Genomic DNA, 21,808 nt, shown 5'->3' on the forward strand with positions numbered 1-21,808 from the left:
TATCTGGTGAGGAAGGGGCTGTGCCTTCGTGCTATATACCATTTATGCAATGAAGAAACATTCCTTTTTACTCAAAGAGCAATTTCAAATCCAGCCACACCAGCCGTGCTCACTCCGTCCCAGGGCCTGGAAGTCCTGGAATCTGACACCCCTGTGTGTAGCAAATGAGATAGAAGAGATGAGGCTGCACATGGGGCAACAGGAGGCCCACCGATGCCCGGACCCCTGACACTCTAACAGGCCCCAGCTCTCTGGTATGAGACAGAAAGCAGAGGGCCCTGGGAGGACCTGTCCTCTTGCCTGGTGAGTTGCTGCAGCCCAGAGGGATACGGCAGAGCTAAGCTTCCAGACAGCTCCACAGAGCCTCAGATTCACCCCAAACAAGACCCCGGTCAGGGTGACTTCCAGCAGAGGGGACTCTGACAGCTAGCAAGGACACTGAGCCCTTTCATGACAAGCGCTTTACTCAAGGGACCAAAGAAGGCCTGATTTAGCAACTCACTATGTTAGTGCCTGAAAAGGGCTCTGGTTGCAATGGCTGTGGGCAAGGGTGCCAACCACCTCTGCTGGGTGTGGTCTTGCCACAGAGGCCAAATGAGACATGGCGTCTTGGAGAAGGAAATAGGCTCCTTCAGCCTAGGAGCCACCGACCTGGTGAATAGGAGGGGGCGGGAATCAGAACACATGGCCCAAATAAGTGCCTCTCTGGTTTCCAGAAGAAAGCCCCAAACATCTGGTGGGCACCGCCAGTGCCAGGCACCTAATCAACTCCATGCTTCAAGAATCCAGTCTTGCAAAAACCAAGATGGCATGTGTGTATGAAAATGTGCATATCACTGAAAATTGGGAAATGGGGGATTAGTGGCATCCGTGAGGGATCTTAGTTCCCCGACTAGGGATTGAACCCCGGCCCTCGGCAGTGAAAGCACCGAGTCCTAACCACTGGACCGCCAGGGAACTCCCAACCACGACCTCTCTGGACAGTGGTCTGTTCATCTCTTAAGTCTGAAGCAATCAATTCTGCCTCATCTACCTTACAGGGTTGTCCAACGAGATCTGACCAGTGAGAGCAGAGGAATCAAAGAGGTTTTTCGAGCAAAGGGCTACACAAATGCAAGTGCTCCCAGCTTGTCCAGAATGCTCTGGAGGTCCCTCACACAGTGCGCCCACAGCTGCTCGTGCCCAGGGCTCTCCCTGCCACAACCTGCCTGTCGCTGAGCAGCTATCAGGCTCTTTCATGGCCCCCACCGCCAGCAGATGCAGATCAAAGAGCTAAGTGGGTTCCAAGTAGGCAGGCTGGTGTTATGTTAGAAAAGTTGATTTCTCTCCAAGCACATTACCGCCCCTGCCCTCCCAAGACATAAGCCGGGCCACATGTCTCTGTTTGGGTCTGGGATGAGAGTGACTACTCCACAAGTGAAGCCAGTGGTACAGCTCAGTGGCACGTGATGACCACAATGCCAATGGCTCAGAGCTGGTCACATCTCTCGGAACTGAGGCACCCGTGGTGCCAGCCACTCCAGAAGTGGGTGGAGTGGGATGGGTGGATGAGCACCCAAAATACTCAACGAATCCTCACAGTGCCAGAGTTTCTGGGGCCTTCCACAGAAAGGTGGGAGGGTACCAACTTCCACGCTCCAACAGGAAATATTCCCACACGATGGCTTTCAGCAGGCAGGGGTCCCTTCGTGGCCCAAGAACTGCCCTATGTTAGCTGGTTAACTAGCGGTGCTGGGAGAGGAAAAGATCTCACTAACACTTGTTTCCACACACAAGATAAGTCACTCACCCCGATTCTTCACAGAAGGCCACCAGGGCATCAAAGGCCAAGACAGCAGCTTTATCGGATGCTTTGTTCCCTCTCTTTTCCTGTAGACAAGAAACAACCATTCAGTAAAAGTCTTACATAGTTGGACTACCCTGTAGCCCAACAAATGGTGAGAGAGAAAAATATCAAATGACACTAATAAAGCCATTCACAAAACAGAGTCCCCGCACCTGACCATGCATCGGAATCACCTGGGTAACTTTAAAAGACCTGAGGCCCCATTCAGCAAGACTACTGAATTGAACTTTCTGAACCTGGAGCTCCAGGGAGTTTATATTTTCAAAAAGCTGCTCAGGTGATTCTCATGCAAAGGGCCCGGGGAATGGCATTTGGGAATCACTGTATAATATGACCTAATTTAATAGGAGTTAAATATATATACGAGTGTGTGAAGGATCATACTAACCTCTGTATGCGTGGAAGGACATACACTAAACGTTGACAGTCATTACTTCTGAGTGTTGGGATTATGCATTATTTGCCTTTTGGTACATGGCTATTTGTTAAATTTTCCTTTTAAAAAATTGTGAAGGGACTTCCCTGGCCGTCCAGTGGTTAAGACTTCGCCTTTCAATGCAGCGGTTGCGGGTTCGATCCCTGGTCGGGGAGCTAAGATCCCACATGCCTCGCAACCAAAACAGCAAAACGTAAAACAGAAGCAATATTGTAATAAATTCAATAAAGACTTTAAAAATGGTCCACATCAAAAAAAAAAATCTTTTAAAAAAATTGTGAAAAATTTTAAAATACAGAATAGCCAAGAAAATATAGCAGACTCTAATACCCAGGACATTCTCTACTGCCTTTCTGCTTCTGGAAGTTGAATGGTTCCCATCTCCCGAACACACAAATACACATACTTCCATTCTCCCAATACATTTATATCACGATTTCTTATTACATCACAATTTCCCTTAAGGTGATTCTTCAGAGCTAACCACGTGATTATATTTTTACTATTTCCCATGATCACATATCCTTCGACAACATTGTTTCTCCTGAAATTAACAGCTGACCTGTTTTTTCATTTCCTTAGATTTCAGTGCATCACGAATACCCGCCCAAATGTTCTGATGTAATGAAAAATTCACTTCGGTAAGGAGGGGGCCAATGATGGCAAGGTCCAGTTTTATCTTTGGAAACATCCTTCCTGGTGTCTTCTGTCCCCGTGTTCGACCTGGGCCTCTGCTCGCCAGGCCTGGTGCACAGCTGAGACTACCCTTTGCTCTCGTCCTAGGACACTCCCTTTGCCTCGCTCCTGGGTCAGGTCTCCATCTTCCTTTCCTAGTTGACTGCCTCTGCAGTGGAGAACATCCTTTAGTAGCTTCTCCAAAGGAGAAAGTTTCTTGAAATCGTCTGTCTGAAAATGTCTTTATCCTACTTTCACACTAACTGGTTGGCTGGGTAGGAAGTTCTAGATTGGATGGTTTATTTAGCATTTGGAAGCACTGTTTCTCGTTTCCAGTATTACAATGGTGAAAACTGGTGCTCTTTGGACTCCCCGTCCTCCACGTAACACTCTCTGGAAGCTTTCTGGATCATCTCTTTTTTATTTATTTTTTATTAAAAAAATTTTTTTTTCACTGCGTTGGGTCTTCATTGCTGTGCACAGGCTTTCTCTAGTTGCAGTGAGCGGGGGCTACCTTTCACTGCAGTGCACGGGCTTTTCATTGTGGTGGCTTCTCTTGTTGCAGAGCACAGGCTCTAGGCACATGGGCTTCAGTAGTTGTGGCACGCAGGCTCAGTAGTTGTGGCGCACGGGCTTAGTCGCTCTGCGGCATGTGGGATCTTCCCGGACCAGGGCTTGAACCTGTGTCCCCTGCATTGGCAGGTGGATTCTTAACCACTGCGCCACCAGGGAAGCCCCTGGATCATCTCTTTATCTCAAATGATCTCAAATGTCTCAATGATGAGCCCAGTGTGAGCTCTTGTAATTCACTGTGTTAGTAGGTTTTAAATAAATACCTTATACCTAATCACCTTACCGAAATCTTTTCCTTGTCTAATTTGAACTTCAGACAAGTTAATCACACTCCCTTAGGTCATGGCAAACTATCATCCTTGGTCCTCGCAAGGCTCCTTCGTTCCCAATCGCTACTTGCATCCACCTTCTCTCCCGTCATTCAAATTTACTCATTTATTCAATAAGCACTTATTAAGCACTTAACTACATTCCCAGCACTGAGCTAGGCATTAATTACAGCTACAGAAAGGTTCCTGCTGTCATGGAACTTACATTTCAATATAGCAAACCTATAAAGTCAAACAGTAATAAATATACTTTTTATAAAAAGGAAGATATGAGACTTCCTGGGCCCCCAGCTATGCCTATTACTCTATGGGGAGTATTTACTATCATTTCTTCTTCACTCCCCATTGCTGGATATTTAGTTTGTTTCCGATTTTCTGTCCTCATGATCAATTCTACCATTCAAGCCCTTGAGCACATGAGCTTACGCACTGCCACTTTTATTTACTTATTTATTTTTGGCTGCATTTTTTGGTCTTCTTTGCTGCGTGCGGGCTTTCTCGAGTTGCAGCGAGTGCGGGCTACTCCCCGTTGAGGTGGGCGGGCCTCTCATTGCGGTGGCTTCTCTTGTTCCGGAGCACAGGCTCTAGGGTGCGCGGGCTCAGTAGCTGTGGCACACGGGCTTAGTTACTCCGTGGCATGTGGGATCTACCCGGACCAGGGATTGAACCCGTGTCCCCTGCATTGGCAGGTGGATTCTTAACCACTGCGCCCCCAGGCAAGTCCCCACTGCCACTCTTATTTCAGGCGATTTGGTTCCAGAAATAGGATATCTAGGTCAAAGGGTATCTGTATTTTAAAATTTAAATAGATATTGCTAGATTGCTTCCCCCCAAAAGACTGTAACACTGCATTTTTCTCTTGGCAAAGTGTAGGCACTCTTTCTTTCACATGCCCACTAGCAACAGGAGTTTGAGCTCTTTTACACGTGTGTCAAATCATTTTACTTTAATTTTCGTTTACCTGATTACTACCGAATTTGAACATCTTTGGACGAGGATTTGGATGAGCTTTTCTGGGAACTTTCCTTTCATATCCTTTTGTTTTTCTTGTCAGTTGGTGAAAGCTCTCTACTTATTCTCAGCTTTAACCTTTTGTTTGCCTTTTACATTAAATATTTTTCCAGATCTACAGTCTATTTGTTTACGGTATCTTTCACCACGTATATTTTTTCCATAGGTTCAGCATTTATAGAAACTTAAGATTTTTTATATATTCAAATATTTGGTTTTTTAAGACAGCTTTCTGGATTTCTAATTTTCATTACAACAATATCTTCACCATATCTCCAGCCCTAGGTGGCACACTGGACTAAATTTTGTTTAGTTTTTACATGAGGTCCTTAATCTGTCTTTTATATAAGGTGTCAAGTGGGGCACTTTTATTTTATTCCTGCGGTGTCAGCACCAGCTATTAGACAATTCATTCTTTTCCCATTAAACAGAATTATCAGCTTCATCAATATTAAATGATGTATTCTAGGACCTTTTTTTTTTTTTTTGGTTTGTTTGTTCTTTGAATTTATTTATTTTTTATACAGCAGGTTCTTATCTATTTTATACATATTAGTGTATATATGTCAATCCCAATCTCCCAATTCATCCCACCACCACCCCCCCCCCTGCCACTTTCCCCCTTGGTGTCCATACGTTTGTTCTCTACATCTGTGTCTCTATTTCTGCCCTGCAAACCAGTTCATCTGTACCATTTTTATAATAAATCGGTGTTGAATTTTGTCAAAAGCTTTTTCTGCATCTATTGAGATGATCATATGGTTTTTATTCTTCAGTTTGTTAATATGGTGTATCACATTGATTGATTTGCATATATTGAAGAATCCTTGCATCCCTGGGATAAATCCCACTTGATCATGGTGTATGATCCTTTTAATGTGTTGCTGGATTCTGTTTGCTAGTATTTTGTTGAGGATTTTTGCATCTATATTCATCAGTGATATTGGTCTGTAATTTTCTTTTTTTGTGACATCTTTGTCTGGTTTTGGTATCAGGGTGATGGTGGCCTCGTAGAACGAGTTTGGGAGTGTTCCTCTGCAATTTTTTGGAAGAGTTTGAGAAGGATGGGTGTCAGCTCTTCTCTGAATGTTTGAAAGAATTCACCTGTCAAGCCATCCGGTCCTGGACTTTTGTTTGTGGGAAGATTTTTGTTGTTGTTGTTGGAAGATTTTTAATCACAGTTTCAATTTTATTACTTGTGCTTGGTCTGTTCATATTTTCTATTTCTTCCTGGTTCAGTCTTGGAAGGTTATACCTTTCCAAGAATTTGTCCATTTCTTCCAGGTTGTCCATTTTATTGGCATAGAGTTGCTTGTAGTAGTCTCTTATGATGCTTTGTATTTCTGCAGTGTCCATTGTAACTTCTCCTTTCTCATGTCTAATTTTATTGATTTGAGTCCTCTCCCTCTTTTTCTTGATGAGTCTGGCTAAAGGTTTATCAATTTTGTTTATCTTCTCAAAGAACCACCTTTTAGTTTTATTGATCTTTGCTACTGTTTTCTTTGTTTCTATTTCATTTATTTCTGCTCTGATCTTTATGATTTCTTTTCTTCTACTAACTTTGGGTTTTGTTTGTTCTTCTTTCTCTAGTTCCTTTAGGTGTAAGGTTAGATTGTTTGAGATTTTTCTTGTTTCTTGAGGTAGGATTGTATTGCTATAAACTTCCCTCTTAGAACTGGTTTTGCTGCATCCCATAGGTTTTTTTTTTTTTTTAAATTAATAGCTACTCTATTTATTTATTTATTTTTAGCTGTGTTGGGTCTTCGTTTCGTGCGAGGGCTTTCTCCAGTTGCGGCAAGCGGGGGCCACTCTTCATCGTGGTGCGGGGGCCACTCTTCATCGCGGTGCGCGGGCCTCTCACTATCACGGCCCCCCCCGTTGCAGGGCACAGGCTCCAGACGCGCAGGCTCAGCAGTTGTGGCTCACGGGCCCAGTTGCTCCACGGCATGTGGGATCTTCCCAGACCAGGGCTCGAACCCGTGTCCCCTGCATTAGCAGGCAGATTCTCAACCACTGCGCCACCAGGGAAGCCCTCCCATAGGTTTTTGATCACCGTGTTTTCATTGTTATTTGTTTCTAGGTATTTTTTTATTTCCTCTGATTTCTTCAGTGATCTCTTGGTTATTTAGTGACATATCGTTTAGCCTCCATGTGTTTGTGTTTTTTATGTTTTTTTCCCCTGTAATTGATTTCTAATCTCATAGCGTTGTGGTCGGAAAAGATGCTTGATATGATCTCAATTTTCTTAAATTTACCAAAGCTTGATTTGTGACCCAAGATGTGATCTATCTTGGAGAATGTTCTGTGTGCACTTGAGAAGAAAGTGTAATCTGCTGTTTTTGGATGGAATGTCCTATAAATATAAATTAAATCTGGTCTATTGTGTCATTTAAAGGTTGTGTTCCCTCATTAATTTTCTGTCTGGATGATCTGTCCATTGGTGTAAGTGAGGTGTTAAAGTCCCCCACTATGATTGTGTTACTGTCGATTTCCTCTTTTACAGCTGTTAGCATTTGCCTTATGAATTGAGGTGCTCCTATGTTGGGTACATATATATTTATAATTGTTATATCTTCTTCTGGATTGAACCCTTGATCATTATGCAGTGTCCTTCCTTGTCTCTTGTAACATTCTTTAGAGTCTACTTTATCTAATATGAGTATTGGTACTCCAGCTTTCTTTTGATTTCCATTTGCATGGAATATCTTTTTCCATCCCCTCACTTTCAGTCTGTATGTGTCCCTAGGTCTGAAGTGGGTCTCTTGTAGACAGCGTATATATGGGTCTTGTTTTTGTATCCATTCAGTGAGCCTGTGTCTTTTGGCTGGAGCATTTAACCCATTGACATTTAAGGTAATTATCGATATGTATGTTCCTATTACCATTTTCTTAATTGTTTTGGGTTTGTTTTTGTAGGTCCTTTTCTTCTCTTGTGTTTCCCACTTAGAGAAGTTCCTTTAGCATTTGTTGTAGAGCTGGTTTGGTAGTGCTGAATTCTCTTAGCTTTTGCTTGTCTGTAAAGCTTTTGATTTCTCCATTGAACCTGAATGAGATCCTTACCGGGTAGAGTAATCTTGGTTGTAGGTTCTTCCCTTTCATCACTTTAAATATATCGTGCCACTCCCTTCTGGCTTGTAGAGTTTCTGCTGAGAAATCAGCTGTTAACCTTATGGGAGTCCCCTTGTATGTTATTTGTTGTTTTTTCTAGGACCTATTTTCTAATTCTCTCGTCTGTTCCAATGACTGTTACTGTATGACATGCATTTGATCAGGGTGGCAGCACAGCATATTCTGATGCTGCGTTAAGCACATCCCCTTCATCATTCTCCTTTTTCATACTTTTCCTGGCTGCTCTTGAGCACTTATTCTTGCACATAAATTCTAAGATTCTACTTCCCAATAAAAGTCTTTTGGGATTTCAATTGGGACTTCATGAAATATCTATATTAACTTTGAGGAGAAAAGACAGTTTTAAGACTTCCCAATCACTTTTGTATCTGTTCAGAGTTTGTTTTCTTTCAATGAGATTTTAGTTTTCTTCATCTCAATCAGTGGCTCTCATCCCTGGCTGCATATTAACATCAACTGGGGAGGTTTTAAAAAAAAGTCTCTTGATAAGAACCGGTAACATTTACTTCTAGGTATTTTATAAGTTTTATTCTTGCAAATTAAACATGTTTTCATTTCTACTCCTAGGTATTTACAGTAATGTTTCTCTTACATTCAGCCATCTTGCCAAGTTTTCTTATGAATCCTAGTAGATTTCTAGTAGAGTCTTTGGGGTTTTCTAGGCAGACATTTGTTAAAATTTCTATCTGCTGGGGTCTTATCTCCTTGTCACTGTGAGTTTATATACTTTTCATCCTTTTATTGTGCTTTTGGTGGGGATCAGGAATAAGCCCTTGTGTTCAATCTTTCTTATAAGGAAAAGTCAATGTGTATCCTTTTGCAACGTCACACATTATGTTTTGGGGGGGTTTAATCCATGTTGATTCATGTAGAGTTACTGCTTCATTTTTAACTGCTCTGGACCATTCCACTGTGTGACTAGCCCACTGTTTACTTACCCCACACCCCACAGAGAAAGAGTTTGATTTCCCCACTGTGTTGCTGCAGCCAACATCGCTCTATACCCTCATACAGTCCATCATGTGCACTGACACCCTGTCTACCTAGATGTGGAACTGCTGAGTTGCAGTGCGCCAGTCCCCTCCACGTACACGTGTCACCTCGTCTCTCTTCAAAGCAGCCGTTCTAGCTTATAATCCTGACCATGTCATGAGCTGCCCTCTCCCCACATCCTTGCCAACAGCGACTATAAAGATGTTTTACACTTTGGCCAGTCTGATGGGTAGAAAATGATAGCTTGTTATCTGATTTGCATTTCTCTGATTCCTAAGTGAGGCTGAGCATCTCTTTGTATGTTTTTTTTTTTCCTCTTTGTATGTTTATTAGATATTCTGGCTACCTCTTCTGTGAAATCCATCCTTTTTGCTATGTAGCTGTTTGCCTTTTACTGTTTTACCTGCAGGAGTTCTATACAGCCAGCCAATGATGTCTATCACGATGAAATCCCCAAATGGCTCATTTTTTCACTTTGTTTATGGTGTCTGTCACTATAAAGAAATTTTTAGCTCGAATTTAGTCAGACAGATCAAGTCTTCTTTGATGGTGTCTGCTTTTAAAAATCTTGACATAGGGACTTCCCTGGTGGTCCACTGGGTAAGACTCTGTGCTTCCAATGCAGGGGGCCCAGGTTCGATCCCTGGTCAAGGAACTAGATCCCGCACGCATGCCGCAACTAAGAGCTCACATGCCGCAATGAAGATTCCACATGCTGCAACTAAGACAGGTGCAGCCAAAATAAATAATATTAAAAAAAAAAAACTTGACATACTCTTCCCTTCCTCAAGGCCATGAAATATTTTCTCCCCAGTTTTACAGTTTTTTGAGGTCTTTAATCCACCTGTAATTCATATGTATATGGCATGGGAGGTAGGGTTCTAATTTTATCTTTTTCTAGCATCAATTACTCAATAGTTCATCCTTTTCCTGTTGATTTCTAATGCCACCTATCATACACCAAGTTCCCTTATATTCCTGAGTCTGTGTCTAGGTTCTCTACAAGGAATATGTAACCAGTTTTTAAAAAAAAAAAAAAAAAAAGGCTAAAATCAAAGAGCTTATAACAATATGGGAAAATGCTTATGTAACAATGCTAATTTAAAACAAGGCAGGATTGATCTTGACTATGTAAAGTAACACACACACAACAGACCGTATGAAGATCAATCAAGTGTAAAGAAGAAAGTCTAACCTAGTTATAAGCTAGCCACCTACAGCCCATTCCCCGCCTTGCTGTACCTTCTAGCCTCAGGAGCACCCCTCCAGATTACAGAAGCTCCATCTGGGTTCGGAAATTGGAGAGTGGTGGGTTCGGACAAGAAGGGCTCCTACTGCCCAGGACTTACCTGGAGTTTTGCTACTTCCTTCCTGATCAGGAAGCTGACTTGGTCCCGGTCATTCCTAGAGTAATACAGACGGCACCAGGAAGGCTTTCCGTCTCTGCCCGCCCGGCCAGACTCCTGGTAGTACCCAGCCATAGACTTGGCAATATTCCAGTGGGCAACAAACCTGTAGGATCCAAGGGACAAGCAGCATGAAATGTGGCAGAAAAGCTGAGGGAAGAAGTGACTCCAAGTCAGCGGAGCAGGGGTCTCCACAGGGACCAGGAGTGGGAGGCTGGCAGGCAGAGAGGCAGAGACAGGCCCCCAGAGTAAGCATGGCTAGGACCCTGCAGTCCTTCAGCAGGCCTTCCCGCCATGGAGCAGCCCATGGAAAAAATAGCGGACTTAAAGAAACAAGATTAGGACACTAATGAGCTGGGTAAGTCCTTTATAACATCTTTGAAGAGCGAAAAGGATAATACTTATGAAGTACCTACTATGAGCCAGTGTATATATTTGCCTTGTTAAATCATTACAGTCACCATCATGTGAGGTAGCCTCATTTTACAGACAATGAACTTGGGATTCAGAGAGGTAAATTTGTACAAGGGGACGGCAGAGCTAGAATTTGAGCCTAGGGGTGTCTGACTCCAAAGCTGATCCGTAATAAGACACAGCTGACCCAGAGTTCAAACCCTGATTCCAAAGTCCACGTTGTCTCAAGTATAGTTCACGGTCTAATTCCTACCCTGACCAACTCAGAGTCACTATGAGGCTTTACAAGACCACGTATGCAAAAGTGCTCTGTAAATCACACAAGGCATTACTGTTGGTGTTAATCAGAGCAAAGGGCTTCAGGCTGCAGCCCAAAATGTCTCTGGAGGGTCAAGCATGGCTGGAGGTAAAAGACTTCCCAACAGTGGCCAGTGTGGGGCTAGGAGGCTGGGATGTACCCATCTCTTCTGGACTGTCCAGTAAACAGTAACAAGGAGTGACGGTAACGAGATCTTTGCCTTCAGTTTTGCACAGGGAGCAGTTTTAAGATAGTTCATTCCACCCCCTCACAGGCTCCAGATGCTAAGGTGGGAGTGAGCGGGGCTGTGTTAAAGGGTGAGCCTGATGGTCTGCATGCTGCCCCCTCTTCTGGGGGATGGAAGAACCGTGCTGTGCCACCACCAGGGAGCAGAGGAACTGTGCACAGAACCTGTCAGCGTTTGGACTATGTACCAGGGACTCTATCCTGGGGCCTCCTTCCGCTCTGGCCCTAGAAGGACACAGAGGGCTGGCTCCGCAGACAGAGCACCAGGTGGCCCACCCCACCGGAGCCAGGCCCCAACTGGCAAAGCAAGACAAGAACCAGGGCTCACCTGACATTGGCTTTGTCCACTCCCATCCCAAAACTAATGGTTGCAACAATTACAGGGACCTTCTCCTCCATCCACTCGTTCTGCACCAGCGTTCTTTCAGGAGCCTTCAGCCCTAGAAAAGAGGGGAAGGTGACGAAGGGAACTTGCATTTCCCTTGGGTTTCCCCTGAGGTCTACCTTGGGTCTGCCGCTGTGCTGGGCACAGTACACACACCCTGAATCCATCACTTACCAGCTGTATGACCTCAGGCCAGGCACTTAACCCACCAAGCCTGAGCCAATAAACATAGAGACCCAGGCCTGTGTGTGGCACAGAGCACTCCATAAATGTGACAGCCAGGATTCAAACCCAAGTCCATTGGCCTCCAGAGCCTGTGCTCTTTCCATGACACCAATACCTGGGCTAAAAAAACTCATCACCTGCTGCTGAGTGGGCACAGGGTGACAACAAGAATTCAGGAGTCACAATTCTCCTTTTAGATCTCATTTGGGTCTAGACTCCTTTTCGTGAATTTAAGTGAATCACTTTAGCTCTGCCTGGGTATCTGGAAAAAGATGATGGACCCCCTGATTATCCAGGATTCTTAAGGAACAAAAGACCGGCTAAGCGGCTTCTGAGAGTAAGGTGGGCCACGTGGCCCAGGTGCCCCTTACCTGCGTGGTACGCCTTGGCATTCATGCCCCTGTAACTGAGCTCTATGGCCAGCTGTTCACAGGCCTCCCTGGTCCTGCAGTAGACAATGCCGCAGCCGGACAACTGAAAGGGGAGACACGGGAAGAACAAAACAGCCCATCACACTGCAGCCTGCTCTTTTTATTTATTTATTTATTTATTTATTGGCCGCATCACACAGCTTGTGCGACCTTCGTTCCCTGACCAGGGACTGAACTCGCGCCCCAGCAGTGAAAGAGCCAGGTCCTAACCACTGGTCCTCCGGGGAAGTCCCTGCTTTAAAAGCAGCTCTGACTCTCTCTCGTCAGGCTCACGGTCTCCTCTGAGGCAGACCACCTAGCACAGCCCTGCTACTTTCTAACAAGGCAGGACCAAAGCAGCTCAAAACCCAACTTTTCTAACCCCGGCCGCCTCCCCACAAGCCTCGGATAGGTCTGCAAAGGCCCCCCACAGGAGGACTCCGGGACACGGGAAGCCCAGTAAGGGGGACAAGGCCAGGAAACCAAAGCGACAACTCTGTGCACGAGTTTTAAGAAGCTATGGACAGTCCTGGCTGAGGAAGCCAGAAAAGCAAAGATCTTGGAAATGAGAATCCTTCTCTATGCCCCACATAGCAGCCCGCCGCCCCCAATGTACCTCGGCCCCCCCACCTCAATGCCCTCACCCCTTTATCAGCCTTCTGTCCGAGAGCCTTAAGGCAGAAGTCCCTCAGGTTCCCGTAGGGATCAGGAAGCAGCTCCTTGAACTGCACATCATAGAAGAGGTTGGCCCGGAAGCAGGGAGTCTTGAAGGTAGCAACCGGCTGCTTCAGCTGCAGGGCGGCAAACACATCCTCTCGGACCTGCAGGGTGGCTGTGGCAGTGAGAGCCACACAGGGGGCATGGACCAGGCGGGGCCGCAGGGCTCCCAGACGCAAGTAGTCAGGACGGAAGTCGTGCCCCCACTGGGACACACAATGAGCTTCATCCACCACGAGGTAGGAGAGCAGGTGGCGGGACGCCAAGGAATTCAGGGCGGGCTGGAAGGAGGCAGAAGCCGCCATCTCTGGCGTGATGTACAGAAGCTTGGTCCAGGGCTTTTCCTGCTCCAGGTCGGAGAGCAGCTCCTTCTTCTGCTGTGCCGAGAGCTTCGAGTTCAGGGAACTCACTCGGACCTTCAGGGACAGCAAGTGGTCCACTTGGTCCTGAGGGCAGAAGGGGGAGAGGGGACTATACGTGGCCCTCAGGCCTCAGTGGTAAACGTCACTGTGACTCCCTGGGGTATTTCACAGCCATAAAGCATCCTTCTCCCACCCTCTAACGTGTCTTCTCTTTGCATAAAAAGAAGTACAGAAAGTGAAGTGGTTGATGTGTGGAGCCAGATAGACGTGGATTTAATCCCGGCTCAATTACCACATGCTCTTCAGCTGGTTCTTAACCTTAACCTTTCAATTTTCTCACTCTCATTCTTTCACTTTACTATGAAAAGAGTAAATCTACCTAATAGGATTGTTTTAAGAATTAAATGAAATTTTACACTTGGAAGGTACGTTAATGCCCCTAAACACTTAGCACAAGGCCTGAGACTAGTACACACTCACTAAGCACTGTTATTGTTGTTCTCTATCCCTCTCTCTCTCTCTCTCCTTTTCTTCATGGTGGATGGCTCTTAACCACACAGCCACACTTCCTCATTTCTGATTCTATCAGTCCATCTGCAGGCCTTAAATATAGTCAGAAGCACAGAACAGATGTTAACAACATCCCAATAAGCTTCTCATCTTTTTTTCTGTCTCATGGCTGTGCTCTCGCCAGAATAAAGCAGAATATACCAGGAATTCCCCTATATCGGTTTATACCTCTCTATCCACCTGCATCTTCTATAACATCAAGAGTGCACGTGTGTACGTACGAGAGTGTGTATGTGCATAAACATACAGTTCCATATTCCTTCAGGCAAAAAGTTACAAAGGAGGGTGAGAGACCTTAGGCCATCAAAACACAGAAGACTCATTCATAACCCACCAGAGTGATATGCACTAGTGGAGAACCCCACATTTGGGCGATTCAGAAACCCAATACAGAGAGGGATATAGGCAAATCAAAGAAAAATAAGAGGCAAAAGACCAAAGAAAGGTGGACTTCCCTGGTGGTGCAGCGGTTAAAAATCCGCCTGCCAATGCAGGGGACAGAGGTTCGATCCCTGGTCGGGGAAGATCCCACATGCTGCGGAGCAACTAAGCCCGTGCGCCACAACTAGTGAGCCCGTGTGCTAGAGGCCACAAGCCACAACTACCGAGCCCGTGTGCCGCAACTACTGAAGCCCATGCGCCTAGAGTCCAAGCACCACAACAAACAGTAGCCCCCACTCGCTGCAACTAGAGAAAGCCCACGTGCAGCAACGAAGACGCAACACAGCCAAAAATAAAATAATTAATAAATTAATTTTTTTAAAAAGACCAAAGAAAGGAGAAGTAAAATTTCCAGCTGTTAACCACCCCCCCACAAAAAAAAACCTTCCTCTAAACTTTCTGGGCTGCCATCTTCATACCCCTGAGCCTCACCTGAATCAAAGCAATGAGAGGTGAGATCACGATGGTGATGCCTTTGGCCAACAGAGCAGGGAGCTGATAGCAGAGGGATTTTCCTGCCCCTGTGGGCATGCACACAAAGACATCCTTGTCGCCTGCAAAAATACAAGAAGGCAACATCTCAATGCTTCCTGCCTTTTAATCTCTCCCCTTCATCCAGGCTGTTGAAAATTAAACAAGAATGTAGGAAAAACTCCTCACAGAGTGTCTGGCACGTGCAAGGGTCTCAGTATAACCTCAATTCTCTTCCCATCCTTTCTATGAAAAGGGGAGTGGTCCAGGGAGATTTGGCAATGCACACAAATCATTTCCAGTAGTGGCAATAACAACTACAAGGGTAAGAAGTCTGAGTCTGCTGGGATATGGATGATTGAACTGAACAGCCATGAAAGCTGAATACTTCTGGAGGAGTGGGCATATCTGTATAGCCATGGAAACAACATCACTTAGAGGGCTTTTGTTTATAAATGTTATAATGTAATTAACATGACATTGCTGCTCCCCTCTTGACAACCACCATTTGTCAACATATCTCAGTTTTATAATATTATTACTCCTTCCTTCCCTATTTGGGACCCAGACCACTCAATCTTCAATACAGGAATTACCTAGAAGGTGACTGGCTTAGGCTATTCCTGCCACACCCCCACCCCACCCCCACCCCGCTGCCTACACACAAAGGAGAATGGAAATTTATAAGCTGTTTTCAAAGACAACCTTAGCTCTGGCTATGAACCAGAACAGCTGGGTGGTTCTGCCAATAAAACTGCAAGTTTTGGGTGACAGATCTACAAGAGCTCCAAAGCCAAATATGGCCCGGGGGGGGGGGGAGGAAGGAAGGAAGGGTCAGAAGGAAGGTGTTCTTCCTTCTGTAGTGGCAGCGCTATGGTATAGCCAGCACAAACATAAATGCAGCTAGTTTGGCAACATTACCTTTCACTACAGCCATGGTTGCCCTCTCCTGCAAAGGCGTCTTAAAAGAGTCAAACCCAAAGACCTTCTTCAACGTGCTCCGGACTCGACGCTCAGGGTCAAAAGGAGAGGAAGGGTTGGTACTCATCTTGACGACAGTGGCCAAAGGTTAAGGCAAAGGTGATGATCATATGGTTGCAAAGAGAACCCTCTGTTCTGCTTTTCAAAGCCTACTTATTTTTTCTATAAGTTTGCTTTATTACACTCAAACTATATTATTTTCAAATAATATAGCTCCAGGTGAACAGCCTCAAGCAATACATTCCTGGGTAATTATCTCCATTTTTATGCTCGGTGAAAATAAAAACACCCAACTATCCCAGGCCACGGTATAGCGCAGAGCTAGAAATCAGATCACGGGAAAAAACACAAATGTCTTCAAAATAGTTTGGAGAAGATGGAATTTTTTTTCTAAGATCCACCCTCTGCTCTATAAGCACAGCCATGACGACCATTCTTCCCCCCGGGACCCCGACCTCTTCTCCCCCCCACGACCCCCACGCCAGAGGAGAGTTCTTCCCTTTTCCTCCTCTGAACCCTAGATCTGTTCTTTCCTCCTTTCCCCAGCCGAAGCCTCCCTCTCTTCACCCCCAAGATATCAGAGCCGGCCGTGGGCCCCAAGGAGCGAGGGGCTCTTGTCGGGCCGTTGCTGCCCGCTGGCTCGGGAACTACTCGCAGACCCCCATACGCCACAGGCAACTCTCAAAAGCCAAACTGCTGGGAATGCAATGTCAGGTAAAACCCACACAAGCTTGGGTCCGTCGCGCAGTGATGACGTTATGCAAGCGTTGGCGCGAGGGCGGAGCCAGGCGCGGAAACAGCCGTTTTGATTGGTTCTAGGTCTGAAACGGGCGCGGGGTCTCCTGGGATCCGGAAGTACTTGCCTCTCCGCCCGGAAGTCGGCTCTGTGGAGTCATAGGAGTGAGCCACGCCGGGGCTGTGGGAATAAGATGGCGGGGAAGAAGAATGTTCTGTCGTCTCTGGCAGTTTACGCGGAAGATTCAGAGCCCGAGTCTGACGGCGAGGCAGGAGTTGAAACGGCGGGCGGCGCAGCTGGTGAGGCCCAAGTAGGGAGCTGGAAGGGGAGAATCGGATGTCTGCTCGGAATGCTGCTGCCCTAGCAGGCGGGAGGGAAAGAGATGGTCATTGTGCCCCAAGTATCGGGCTCTGGAGCCCCGAAGGGCGTTCAGGGTCCTGGGATAGACCGAGCGTTAGATGCTCTGTAGCAAGAATGGACCGTCTCCTTCTTTTGTTTCGATTATTTTTCCGAAACTTACTGAAAGTCTTCTCCCTGCTGGGCATCGTGCTGGGCAGAAGGATGGACGAAGGGTGGAGAGGGTCCAAGGCTACTGAACCACCACCTGTTTTCTCCGGCCTTGTTGTTTGGTGGGGGGAGCGAAACTTTTAATAATATGCTTTAGCCATATCTTGGAGCTTTTAAAAATACATACATCCTGTCTCCACTGCGAGGGAGTCTAATTCAGTAGATCTGGGGAAGGACCTGGGCATTTGTGAGCTTTCCAAGGCTTCTTGGTGATTCCATTACTTTGTGAGTTGTTAAAGCCCATCAGTGATTTTGTTGCTCTACTCTGGTTAAGAATCACAATGTTAAGAAATGGGAACAGATCTATATGGGGACATAGAGAGGCAGCAAGTTACCCAACGTATCTGGGCCTTGGTTTCCTCATTTGGAAAGTGATGGGGGTCGGGGGGCCTTGGACTGAGTTAGCTCCTCTCAGTTTTGTGTGGTCTCTGCCTGTCAGGAAGTTCTCTGGTGGTTTCCCAGTAATTTGTTTTGTTTTTGGGCTTTGTTGTTGTTTTTGTTTTAAATGTAGGAAAAGATTTTGTTTCTCAAGTAGGTATGATTGGGAACCTCTCAAGGTGCCCCCATTTAAGGTCCTGTTCCTAGGGGAGGACACACAAAAATGAGGATGACAGAGTTCTTGTCTTGATGAGAAGACAAGTTCATTGGTGCCTATGATACAAGGTAGACATATGCAGATCAAAAGAGATGGGTGTGGTTTTTTTTTGAATTTTTGAATTTTATTTTATTTTTTATACAGCAGGTTCTTATTAGTTATCTGTTTTATACATATTAGTGTATATATGTCAATCCCAATCTCCCAAGTCATCCCACCACCACCACCACCCCCGCCACTTTCCCCCCTTGGTGTCCATACGTTTGTTCAAAAGAGATGTTTAAACAACATGGTATAATAGTTCAGAGAAGGGAAGGCTTCTGTTGGCATAATAGGTGGATTGGAAGCATTAGAAACGGAATTTAATATTACTTGGTTTTCTTCCCTGTTCTTTTAATGAATTCATACACTAAATTCTGTGATCTTCCCAAAAGCAGAATCTGGGCCTAAGGTCACTTACATGAGATTTAGGTTTCCTTTTCTCTTCAGAGATAGTCCTGGCAACTCAGATCACTCAGGTGTTTTTTTTTTTTTTGCATTCTTTTCCCCATTCATTCATTTTATTTTTCTCTTCTGTTTAAGAGGAGAAAGGCGGATTGGTGTCTGAAGCCTATGGAGAGGATGATTTTTCTCGCCTCGGGGGTGATGAAGATGGCTATGAAGAAGAGGAGGATGAGAACAGCAAACAGTCGGTAAGTAAGTCTGTTCCCAAATCCAGAGCTGCTCAAAGCGCCATTTGTCAGAAACTTTCTGACCTGTACCAACAGTGTTCCATTTCATGCCTAATTTCATCCCCCCCCCCCTTTTATTTTCTTTAGTATCAGTTGAGGAAACTGGGTTGGATATCACTAGTTCTATTTGAAAATCAAATTCGTTTTCACCTGAACCATTTTGTATTAACCTTTGAATTGAAATTTGGGGGAAAAGATAGTGGACAATTTTATTTAACACAAATATCAATGGGTGTTTTATATTGGTTTTCCCTGTTTAGATAATTTATTCCATTTGTAACAGTGCATTCATCCTAATTGGTGTATCATTTATATCTGCACTCAATTCTGTGTTATTTGTAATCTTGGTTGGGGTTCATTCAAATTTTTCAGTTTATTAGAAAGACTAAGAAGGACAGTTATTTGTGGTTTGATCCTTATTAACTCCTTTCTTGACTTTTTACTTGGCACTTTTTATCAAAGTGTTCTTGATCACAAATCTTGCCTGATGTTTAGTATATGCTGACTATCAAAGGAAAGAGAACTTGCATCTTAATTAATCAGAAAGACTTTAGGTACACTGTCACTTGAGAATCATGGGCCAGAATTTTAAAGTTTGGAGAAAAACAAGGATTCAGGCTGGTGCTTAATACAAGGACATACAAAGTTGAATCTCTATATAAAATCTGGTTATTTAGCAACAGCTCTAATTAAAACGCTCAGTGTTCTATATTATTTGTTTGAAATTTTTGTTACTCGTTGATACTTAAATGTTAACATTAAAATGCTTCACAGGGAATTGCCTGGAGGTCCAGTGGTTAGGACTCTGTGCTCTCACTGCGAGGGCCCAGGTTCAATCCCTGGTTGGGGAACTAAGATCCCACAAGCCGCGAGGCGCGACCAAAAAAAGGGGGGGGGGGGAGGGCGGGGATAAAATGCTTTACAAATTAAACAAAAACGCGTTTTGTATTTTCTGTTGTTTTGGAAGACCTTGTTATCCCCTTAGGCCTCTCCTCCCCCATGATTGCTGATAATTCAGAATTGACTAAAATTGTTTAGAAAAGCTTTGTAAGTTATTTCGTTTTTCTGCTTTTCTTAAGTGCATACATAGTGGCTTAACATCCGTAACTATTTTCTTCAGCAAATTTGCACGACGTGTGTTTTTGAAGTGTTATTCTATATTTGCTTTGCATAGAATTTTTACCAGATTTAAGCTTTATTTCAAATTTTAGTAAAATCCTCGCATCCAATCCCAATATAGACATTCTAAAATGTGATTGTATTTGGCTGAGCTACATCTCTGATTATTTGGCCTGATGGGTTTCATTTGGAGGAGATTTTGGAGATTGCGTTTAAAACCTGTGGCTCACTGATGCCTTGCAGGACAGTTAAATCTCAAAGCCATCAGTGTAGTTCAAGTCTCTCAGGTGGTGTTTATATTAACATCTGGCGGGCTTTTTAATTTGGGGGTTAAAGTGATTGAAAAAAGCAGTTTCAAATGAAACAGTTTTCTGTTGGATGTTAAATCATGGCTCCCGCGTATTGGGGTGTGCTGGGGGTAGTGGAACGGATATGGATTATAGCTACCTAACAGGGTAGCTGATCTTTGACCTTCATTAGCATTTAGTGGAATGGTGGGCTAGCTCGGGTGAGGTCAGGGCACACTTTGGAAAATGCCTTGCCCGCGTGGTGCTTTGTGTCTGGCAGGCCCTTTGGGTAGGGAACAAGGCTGGATGGAACGGGTCACCGGCAATTCTGTGAGCACTTGCATGGAGGCAGGGCCCACTCAGCTGGGGCCCAGGACAGGCTGGGCATTGCCCTTCAGTCCTGCCTTTCCCAGCTCACTCGCCCTGGTCGTTTGATGCCTACCTTCCTACTGTTCATGTTGGTGCAGGTGTTGCTGGTTGAAGCGCTGGGGTATAGTGTGTGGGGGTCATGGCACTCCGGGGGCGAACAATGTTACGGGAGCTCTGAGTCTGATGTATTTGTGTACATGAAAGGCAAAGAAGGAAAAAAAGACTCATACTGGTTTAAAATCACCGATACTTCAATACTTCATTGGAAACGTCATTCCTGTTTTATCCCGTGGCGCCTGATCTTATTCTTTTCTCAAGCATATTGCCACCTTTCTCCATTTTTGTGTTTGTGGTTTTTAATCTCAGGCATTTTCATTAATATAGGCTATGGCACTGCTGGCATAACAACTTTGAGCTGCCGATGTTGTCCCCCCCGAACATCTCTTTTTCCCTTTCTCTTTCTCTAGAGCCTGGGTCATATGGTAGGGGAGGGGTTCTTGGTGGGACAACCCATGCTGGGTAGATTTGCTCCAAACCCTGTTATGCATGTGAGAACCTCAGGCCCAGTCCTTTAAGCTTAATCCTCTAAATTCTTTGTCTTGTAGGAAGATGACGATTCAGAGACTGAAAAACCTGAGGCTGATGACCCAAAGGTATTTGGTATTGGCTGTGGTGGGGTGGCTGGATACGAACAAGGCATTTTTAACAATATGGCTCAGTTCATGTGTCTGGTCAAGATCTGTCTCACTAACATACTATGTAACCATGTGTAAGTTGGGGGAGAGAAGCCTGGAGACTACCCTGGACTGTCCTGAGGCAGCTCGATTTCCAGCCTCGCAGCCAAGGTGAGAGGCTTGGCTGAGTGCAGCAACCCACCTCTGCTCCGAATCCAGGTGGGCTCTGGGGGGTCACTGCCCCTGCAGGTGGGTTAGGTGTGGGAATGTTTTTAGAATCAGAAAGCCATAATGGCTGCCTCATGTACCATGGGCTCTCTTTAGTCGTCTAGACATGAAGAAGGGCCATAGAGAGCCAGACAAAATGAGACCTCTGCCAGCTATGGGAGATGCTGAGCCTAATAAGCCTTGTTTTTCCAGGCTTGTGCCCTTCCACTCTCGGGTAAACCGCACAGAATGGTTTGTTTTGAAACAACATAGTCATTTCTTCTTCTATTTCCATCCCAGTAGCAGCTGAGAGTAATTTGCATATCCTTGACCCCATCATGATGAAGGTTAAGGCACACACACACACACACACACACACACACACACACACCCCACCACCACCACCACCCCGCCCCCCCAGTGTTGGGTACTGTGTGCTGGGCATTAATACAAATATGCCTGTTGAGGAAGCTTTCTTTGGGGGACAAACTTTTTTTTTTTTTTCAAAGAAAAAGAGTAATTCCAACACTCTGGGCATGGGGAATAGGGATCAAGTTTTGTGTCTAAAAACTGCTTTAAAACCAGCTGAGGCCTTTAAGGTGTCC

The 21,808-nt window shown here is 45.1% G+C and overlaps 2 protein-coding genes across 2 annotated transcripts in view; one reads left to right on the forward strand and one right to left on the reverse strand.

Moving 5' to 3' along the window:
* RECQL5 (RecQ like helicase 5) overlaps positions 1–16,082 on the reverse strand; it is a 36,916-nt gene extending 20,834 nt beyond the window's left edge. Inside the window, exons 1-7 of the mRNA XM_059908296.1 lie at positions 15,859–16,082; positions 14,899–15,020; positions 13,021–13,539; positions 12,338–12,440; positions 11,685–11,796; positions 10,342–10,504; positions 1,790–1,869 (exon numbers count right to left, since the gene is read on the reverse strand). Of these exons, the coding sequence (XP_059764279.1) occupies positions 1,790–1,869; positions 10,342–10,504; positions 11,685–11,796; positions 12,338–12,440; positions 13,021–13,539; positions 14,899–15,020; positions 15,859–15,985 (1,226 nt within the window). The 5' untranslated portion in view covers positions 15,986–16,082. The remainder of the gene's footprint in view (positions 1–1,789; positions 1,870–10,341; positions 10,505–11,684; positions 11,797–12,337; positions 12,441–13,020; positions 13,540–14,898; positions 15,021–15,858) is intronic.
* A 716-nt stretch (positions 16,083–16,798) lies between these two features.
* The window catches only part of SAP30BP (SAP30 binding protein), a 32,790-nt gene continuing 27,780 nt past the window's right edge, over positions 16,799–21,808 (forward strand). The window contains exons 1-3 of the mRNA XM_059907581.1: positions 16,799–16,953; positions 18,399–18,508; positions 20,928–20,975. Coding sequence (XP_059763564.1) covers positions 16,848–16,953; positions 18,399–18,508; positions 20,928–20,975 — 264 coding nt within the window. The 5' untranslated portion in view covers positions 16,799–16,847. The remainder of the gene's footprint in view (positions 16,954–18,398; positions 18,509–20,927; positions 20,976–21,808) is intronic.

The sequence above is a fragment of the Balaenoptera ricei genome, chromosome 20 (genome assembly GCF_028023285.1).
Source record: "Balaenoptera ricei isolate mBalRic1 chromosome 20, mBalRic1.hap2, whole genome shotgun sequence".
NCBI classification, from domain to species: Eukaryota; Metazoa; Chordata; class Mammalia; order Artiodactyla; family Balaenopteridae; genus Balaenoptera; species Balaenoptera ricei.